The following is an 8,766-nucleotide window of genomic DNA, read 5'->3' as shown; positions in this document are numbered from 1 at the left end:
CTGTCAGTGGACATTTAGGTTGTTTCCATGTCTTGGCTATTGTATATAGTGCTGCAGTGAACACTGGGGTACATGTGTCTTTTGCAGTCATGGCCCAGGAGTGGGATTGCTGGATCATATGGTAATTCTATTTTTAGCTATTTGAGGAATCTCCATACTGTTTTCCATAGTGGTTGCACCAGTTTACATTCCCATCAGCAGTGTAAGAGGGTTCCCTTTTCTCCGTACCCTCTCCAGCATTTATTGCTTGTAGACTTTCTGATGATGGCTTTCTGGTGGGTGTCAGGTGGTACTTCATAGCAGTTTTTTTTTTTTTTTTTTTGTCTTTTGTTGTCTTCTTGTTGTTGTTGTTGTTGTTGCTATTTCTTGGGCTGCTCCCACGGCATATGGAGGTTCCCAGGCTAGGGGTTGAATTGGAGCTGTAGCCGCCGGCCTACGCCAGAGCCACAGCAACGCGGGATCCGAGCCGAGTCTGCAACCTACACCACAGCTCACGGCAACGCCGGATTGCTAACCCACTGAGCAAGGGCAGGGACCGAACCTGCAACCTCATGGTTCCTAGTCGGATTCGTTAACCACTGCGCCACGCCGGGAACTCCTCATAGCAGTTTTGATTTGCATTTCTCTAATAATTAGTGGTGTTGATCATTTTTTTTTTTTTTTTTTTTTGGCCATTTGTGTGTCTCCTTTAGGTATATAAGCAACCCCCCCCCTTTTTTTTTTTTGGTCTCTTTAGGGCAGCACCCACGGCATATGGAAACTCGAATTGGAGCTACAGCTGCCAGCCTACACCACAGCCACAGCAACATCAGATCTGAGCCATATCTGCGACCTACACCACAGCTCACGGCAATGCTGGATCCTTAGCCCACTGAGGCCAGAGATGGAACCTGCGTTCTCATGGATACTAGCCAGATTCGTTTCCACTGAGCCACAACGGGAACTCCTATAAAAGCAACACTGATTTATGCCATAGTGGTTTCTCTGTCTTCTCTGTATTCAGTGATAAAATTAACTGATTGTAGACGGGAAAGGGGTACGTTGCCCTTGTTCTAAGAAATCTCTGTTGTTTATGTGAAAGGCCATGAGGCTTTGTTTGAAAATGACGCAAGTGTCTTGATAGTTTCATGGCCCAGTTTGACAAAGTTTCATAATGGACAACAGCCTGAGAACGCATAGATATCTGCCCCAATAAAATCCAATTTTCAGACAGTATAATATGTCCCAGATACATTTCAATTTCTTGGTTTCCCATCACTCATCCCAGCGCTCACACACGTCTATAACATGTGCAGGGGAACTCATTCAGGACCCCTTTGGGTGGCTGCCGTTGCTCTAAGTTGCAACAACCATATATATATTTTTTCACAACTTTTATGCCTCAGTGAATAAATTTTGAGTCATACCCATTCTTGTGGTCTGGGGATAGAGCACGTGAAGAGCAATTCTGAAAAATGCAAATATAACGAAGGTAAGCTATAATACACAAAGGAAAATTATGTGAAAATAGCACCGGTGCTTGTGTGTTAGGCAAGGGCCCACTGCAGTGCTTGGAGCCTGTGGACCAGCTTTTGGGACACAATCAGGGAGGATATGGCAGGATTTCTGTGAAAGTCACGGGGTTCAAATGTGTGAGACCCATGGGATTAAAACTGTCACTTGCTTTTGTTCCCCCAACGGAGCAATTAGGAGCCGCCTGGAGCCCACCAGGGGTTCATAGTTTGAAAAACAAAACTCTGATTCTCATAAAATCTAACCTGGAGCCCTGCTTGAGGCAGTTTCACCAGGGGTGGTCCTTCTGGAGATTCCAAAGCTTCCAAGTTTGAAAGGACTTGTGACCCTCTGGGGGCCAGGGAGCTATTTGGATGGAGCTGAAGGATCAATGTCTAGTTTTCCCCTCAGATCCCACGGTCAACTGCCTCCCCTTCTGTTTTTTGGTTTTTTCTTTTTTTCTTTTTTAAGGGCCACACCTGCAGCATATGGAGGTTCTCAGGTTAGGGGTGAATCGGAGCTGTAGCTGCTGGCCGACACCACAGCCCCAAGGACTTTTCCAGCAGGAACAGTAGTTTGCCTCCCGCCCCCACCCACCATCCCCATCAGCTTCCCATCCTCGACAGCCCTGACATGGAGGGGGCAGATTAAGAGGCCCGGTTACCCCCAATCAGAGGTGTTCACAGCCCCCATTCTGTTTGTCTTGTCCTGGCGCCGGTCCTCAGGGCTGGCCAGGGTGCACCAAGCTTAGGGGACCCCATAGGAATCATTGTCCAGGACTCATGTCCGTAGAGATCTTATTTTTAAGACCGGGTCCCTGTCCTGGGGTTTCCAGTTGAAGCCTTCACAAGGCCCTTCCCAGGCAAGGTGCTTCGTGCAAACACACAGCATCCTCCCAAGAGAGAAGGCAGCCTGATGGTGGCCTCCCTCCGGGGGGAGCGCTTCCTTCCTGTCAGGCTTGACTTGGGGAGAGTAAGAGGCCAGGAAGGCTCTCAGGGGAGAGCAGGTGCAAAGGCAAACAGGGAGTTTCTTATTGGGCCATTTGGGGGTCTCCTGTCCCATTTGGTGGGACAGTCTGTCCATTTGCTCCTTCCATCATTTCCTTGTACGGACGTTTGAAGAAGCCAACCTGTTGGGGAGGCAGGAGGAGAAATTGGCTGGGCGTCCGTGTCAGAACCCCTCCTGAGGCGGCCCAGGCCCATCTGAGATGCCATGGCCACCAGCCTGGCCCCTCACTTCCACTCCACTCCTCGCACACCTGTCCTTTGCCTGCGCCGTCCAAACTTTAACCCCCACCCTCACTCTGCACTCTCACCCCTCGTCTACGGGGGCAGGGGGGCTCCCTGCAACACCCTAGCCTTGTCCCAGGGCCCCCCGAGGGTCCCCACCCACAGAATCACCACTGCCGAGCACAGCTGGGCTGTCGAGTCATACACACACCTCGACGGCTGTGTCCTGCTTGTGGATAACCCCAGAGCTCACAGCCACGAGCCAGCCCCCAGCCTGCCCCTGCCTGGGCCACCCAGAGCCCCTGCTGGCAGGTGTGAATGCAAGTGTGCAGCCCCGGGCAGGAGGAGGAGATCCAACGAGGCCCCTGGGCAGAACCAGCAGGGGAGGGGGCCCAGGCTAAGCCCCAGGGGCCTGTGTCACGTCACCGAGTGCCTAGATCTCACAGAGGCAGCGGCTTCTGTCTGCTGAGGATTACACATGATAAGGCTCAATAAACCTTGGCGGACTGTCACATGTGTCCACACGGAGAGTGACCACAGCGCTGTGCCTGGAACACGCCAGAGGCTGGGAAGCTGTCTGCCAAGGAAGGGACCCGCTCAGGCCCTTGACTCCACTCCTTCAGGTCAAACAGCTCGCCCGCCCCTCCTCGGGCAGCACTGAGGGGTGTTTGCTCTCACCCACCCAGCTTTTCCCTGGTACCAGCCTCTGCAGCCAGCAGGGCCTTTGCCCGTCCTTCCCCAGGGAGACGGGGAAGAGGAGGGGGCTTCCAAAACCCCGCACGCTGTACACCTGCTCCTGCAGATGAGGACCTGTCCTGCCCAAATGCCAAGGGCTCAGGCCAAGGCCACGGACCCTTGACTGTCTGGCTGAGGCCGCCCCCGACAGGGGGCTCTAGCGCCCCCTGCCTCCTTGGGAAACTCACGCAGCCTCGGGTGCGGGACCCCAGGGACAGCCTTGCTGAGCTTCTGCCTCTCATCAGGCAGGGTACCCTGGCCCCCACCGAGGCTGTCAGAACCACAATTCAGGGGCCACAGCTTGTAGGTCTTAGGGAGTCCTGGACAGCCTCGGGGGCTTTTAAGGAAGGCTTCTGAGAGCTGTAGCCTCTCTTAAGTGTAGGCTGTCAGGACACCACCACCACCACCACCACCACCACCCTCTAGGTGCGATGGGCACGTGCTGCTGGCTGTATCACCTGCCAGTTGAAAGGGTGGCATAAACCTTAAACACGGCGCATGCTCAGCTGCTGCGGAGGGTGAGAATTCCCCGAGCCCCAGCGGAGTGACGGAGGAGACCCTCCGGGGGCAGTGGTGTGGCACCTGCTAATCACGGGGTAGACCGCATACTTCACCAGGAGCTCCAGCCGGAAGGTGGTCTTGCTGGTCCTGGGGGTGTTGTTCTCACTGGCAAAAGAGGAGGATGCCGGTGGGCAGGGGCCCCGGAGGAGGAGGCTGGGCGGGAGGGGGCGCGGGCCCAGGCCTGGCCCTGCTCACCTGCTCACATTGGCCGTGAGGAGCAGCCGGTCTCCCAGCTGGGCCTTGGGGTTGACATCAAAGGTGACCACGAAGGTGACCTGAGGAAGAGGAAGGACCAGGGGGAGGTGACCGGGAGAGGGGGCGTGAGACGGGGCGGGGGCAGGCGGGCAGGCGTGGGCAGAAGCCAGGGTGACCTGGGCCTCATTTATTTCATTTGTTCCAATCTTCATCCTTCCTGACCACACATAAAATTCCTTTTCAAGACTCCCTTTTCCTAATTTTTTTTTTTTAGTGGCTGCACCCAGGGCACATGGAAGTTCCGAGGCCTGAGGCTGGGCCAGAGCTGAGGATACTAATCTGGTTCATAACCTGCTAAGTCGCAACGGGAACGAACTCCTTAGCAAACCCAACTTTGACACCAGTTAATGGTTCTGAGCATCCCAGTTCCGAGTACTGGATTGTGTTTGGGCTTTTCCCTAGCACCAAGCAATTTTCTGACACCACCTGGGTGTACTACGATTCAACTCATTTCTGACACTGTCTACCCCAAGATAGCATCAGATTCCACCAGTAGAGTGTTCAGTCCTACAAGTCTGCCTCCTACCCCCACGTCAGATAGCAATTGCAAGCTCAGGTTATCATCTGTGCTTCTGACCGTCTATAGATGGCAGGTTTCAACATCCCCCTTCTTTGGTTCCATTAATTTGCTAGAACAGCTCACAGAACTCAGAGAAACATTTTACTAGTAGATGGAAGAGATGCAAGGTGGGGGAAAGGGCATGACCTTCCAGAGAGTGCTGCTCTGCTCTCTGAACCCCATCCATGTGGGGTTTTATGGAGGTTTCATTACTTGGACATAACTGATTATATCATTGGCCATTGATGGTTGACCTCCATCTCCAGCCCTTCTGCTCTCCCAAGGGCTGGAGGCGTGGGGCTGAAAGTTCCAACCCCCTAATCAGGTGGGTTGGCTTTACTGGCCACCAAGCCCCATATTGAGGAGCTTTCCAAAAGTCACCATGTTGACATAACAAAAGATAAATTTATCTCTCACCATCTTAGCTTGGAAGAAAGAGCGTATCATGGCAACTTGTGGTTTTCACAAATATTTGAGTATCTTTTGCAATGCATCCTTTAGTCTTTTTTTTTTTTTTTTTGCTTTTTAGGGGTGTACCCACCGCACATGGAGGTCCCCAGGCTAGGGGTCCAAACAGAGCTACAGCTGCTGGCCTACACCACGGCCACAGCAACACGGGATCCAAGCCACATCTGCGACCTACAACACAGCTCATGGCAATGCCTGATCCTTAATCCATTGAGTGAGGCCAGCGATCCAACCTGCAACCTCAGGGTTCCTAGTTGGACTCATTTCCCCTGTGCTACAATGGGACCTCGGGGTATTTTATGCTTGAAAAATGAGTGGAAAACAAAAATTTCTGCTGATACAAGTGATAACGCAAGTGAGACAAAAATTGGACATCTTCATAGTTGCTGAAACAGCCAAAAGTTATTTTGCTTGTTTGTGAAGAGAAGTCCAAAAATGAAGATTATGTATGAAACGCAATATCATTTGAGATTGTCTCCAAAAGTCGAGGTTCAGTGAAGAGGGAGGAAATGAAGAGATTGTCACCAAGCAGGGCCCTGTGGGGCTCCCGGGCACAAAAGCCTTTCTGTGTCCCTCATTTTTTATTTTTAGGACATGGGCCCTATTCAGCCTCCGTAGCCTTCTGTGCCCTCCCAGGGACAGGCTCAGACAGTTGCTGATCAGGGAAGAAAGGGGATGCAAAGACAACGGAAGAAGAGTCCAGCCTTGGGGCAGGGTCCTTGTTCCCTCTCAAGGGACACACCTGTAATGACATAGGCATCTTATACCCCTAAGAGAAAAGTTATATATATATATAAAAAAAAAAGATCAAGTAAAGTGTGACTTTGTGACTTTCACATAAACTGAAAGGAAAATACCCCCCAACACCCACACATTCAAGGCCCAATATTCTTTTTTTTTTTTTTTTTTTTTTTGTCTTTTTAGGGCCACACCCACGGCATACGGAGGTTCCCAGGCTAGGGGTCCAATTGGAGCTGTTGCTGCCGGCCTACACCACAGCCACAGCAACACCAGATCCGAGCCACATCTTTGACCTACACCACAGCTCCCGGCAACACCGGATCCTTAACCCACTGAGCAAGGCCAGGGATCAAACCTGCAACCTCATGGTTCCTAGTGGGATTCGTTTCCGCTGCTCCACAACGGGAACTCCGAGATAACTCTTTTATATGGTCTCTACAGCAGTCCCCCCTCCCCCTTATCTGAGAGGGCTACATTCCAAGACCCCCAGTTGACCCCTAAAACCTCAGATAGTTCTGAATCCTATATATACATGTCTTTCCTATATATACGCATCTATGGTAAAACTTAATTTATAAACCAGGCCCAGTAAGAGGTTAACAACAGTAACCAGTAATAAAATAGAGCCATTCGAACAGTTTACCATAATAAAATTAGGTGAATGTGGTCTCTCTCTCAAAATGTCTTATTGCACGAATTTAATGCCTTTTCCGTCTTAACGACGCATTTATCACACATCGTGGCCGTAATTTTTGCGGTTTTAGGTGAGACGGCAAAACGAACGCATGTTTCTTTTTCCTTCTTCACAATTTCACGAATAGAAGATGCATCGAGCTTAGCAACCTCAGCATAGGGTTTTTCTTTTTCTCCTTCCTCACTGAGTTGGGAACTTGCACCTTTTCCCCGAAAGGAAGCACTTTACAGCTTCTTTTTGGCACATTCGAATTGCCAGTGCTGCTCTTGCAATTTGCTCTTGCAAATTTGCGATTTGTGATTTGCAAATTGCTCTGGCGATGTGGGGCCATGATCGAGTAAAATTAAGGTCACCGGACACAAGCACTGGGACACCTCAGCAGTCAGTCTGAGAACCCAGCTCCCTATTAAGTGACCAACAGGCGAGATTTGCGGGACAAAACAACAATTCACGTCCTGCACGGGTTGGAGTAGATGGTGGAAGTGTCGTCCTCTTGCTCAGAAAGGAGAACGATCAAAAATGTAGGAATTGTTTATTTCTGAGATTCCTATTTCATATTTGGGTGGTGGGGGGGTGGTTGCTTGATGGTCACACCTGCAGCAGGTAGAAGCTCCCGGGCCGGGGATTGAATCTGAGCCACAGCTGAGACCCACTCTGCGGCCACGTGAGATCGTTTAACCCAGCGTGTTCTCACCCACCACCCCCGCCTCCACGAGCCCCCAGAGGCAGTGGTCCGCTCCTTTTCAGCTTCACACCCGTGTCCTGGGGCCTCTCTGCTCTCTCTTCTGCCCCTTCCACTCAGAGGCAGCCTGGTTCCTGAGGCCCCAGAGAGCTGTCAGGACCCTGGGCACCAGCTGGGTCTCAAAGGCTGGGGAAGTTCTTCTGGGGAAGCCAGGCCGTAGAGAAGGAAGCCAGAAGCCCTAGAGCTGGCGGTGGTGAAAAAGCATGGGGCTTTTCACCTACATGCATTGGGTCTCTGGCCCTGCCTTTCTATAATTAACTGAGTACTTCCTCCGTGGGCCTTCCTCCTGCCACGTCAATGCCTGAGTCATTATTTTAATCCCCCCAAAGACACGAAGCGTCCTTCCGTGCTCTGCTCCCCACCCCTCCTCTGCTCCTCTGATGCGCTGCTCACTGATGGCCTTTCACGTTGTGCTGCTCCTGAGTGGTGAGTAGGGGCCCTCAGGGCAGGGAGAAGCCTTGTGCGTGGTGGTGGTGGTGGGGGTCTCTGTCTGCTATGGGGGGGCTCCTGCAGCTCTCAAGGGAAACTCGAGGCAGGGGAGAGGCCTCATGTTGGTGCTGGGGTGCAAGGACGCACGGCCGGCCACCTGGGCTCTGGCTGAACGAGGCCGAGGGCAGGGGGCCCGTGGGTTATGCTTGGCTGGAGGGTGAGCTACTGTCCACATGCCCCGCGGCCTCTCTCCCGTGGGGGCCCGGGCGTGGGTGCTCTGCCGTGAGGTGCATCTGCCCCACCAGCCTAGGGAGGGGAAGACCACGGCCTCTGAAGCCTCTGGGGAGGGGGGAGCGTTGGATGGGCCCTCTGGGTCCTGCATGTCCCCCGTGTCCTTGACTTCAGGGAGGCTCTCCCACTGCAGCCGAGGGACTGACCCAGAGGTCGACAGCTGTGTCAGGACCACATTTGAGTGTCATTTAGAAATGTGTTGCATTGGTTAAAAATCCAGATTTTGGGCTTCCCTGGAGAAATGGGAAGGTCTGGCTATTCTGCGGACCAGAGCCCCGGAGCAGCTGACCCCACTTTACCCCCTGGTGCTACCCGCCCACTTCACCCCTTAATGCCCCCCACCTGGCGCCTAAGGCACTTGAATCTGAGTCCCATCATATCCTGCTCCTTGTCAGATCACAGGGGCTGCTTTCAGACTCAGAAACAGAATCACCCTTTGTGAGGAAGACAGGGGACATGAGTCTCCCCTGCATGTGGCCATAGGCGAGTCCCAGCATATCTGGCCTCTTCCCCGAATCCCAGGATTCAGGAGTCTTGATGCCTGACCTCCTTAAAGCTTCCCCCCTCTTGA

General features: G+C 52.6%; 1 protein-coding gene across 1 annotated transcript in view; it reads left to right on the top strand.

Annotated features, from left to right (window-relative positions):
* The first annotated feature begins 7,460 nt into the window (after nucleotides 1–7,460).
* Nucleotides 7,461–8,766, top strand: part of ITGAD (integrin subunit alpha D) — a 36,573-nt gene continuing 35,267 nt past the window's right edge. Inside the window, exon 1 of the mRNA XM_021086386.2 lies at nucleotides 7,461–7,901. Within this exon, the coding sequence (XP_020942045.2) occupies nucleotides 7,856–7,901 (46 nt within the window). The 5' untranslated portion in view covers nucleotides 7,461–7,855. The remainder of the gene's footprint in view (nucleotides 7,902–8,766) is intronic.

This window comes from Sus scrofa, chromosome 3 (genome assembly GCF_054392235.1).
Source record: "Sus scrofa isolate SSC_HxYL_T2T_F1_AM1 chromosome 3, Sscrofa_HxYL_maternal_Yorkshire_Landrace_v2.0, whole genome shotgun sequence".
In the NCBI taxonomy this organism is placed as follows: domain Eukaryota; kingdom Metazoa; phylum Chordata; class Mammalia; order Artiodactyla; family Suidae; genus Sus; species Sus scrofa.
The sequence above is the reverse complement of the archived record's forward strand: the minus strand, read 5'-3'. Positions and strand labels throughout refer to the sequence as shown.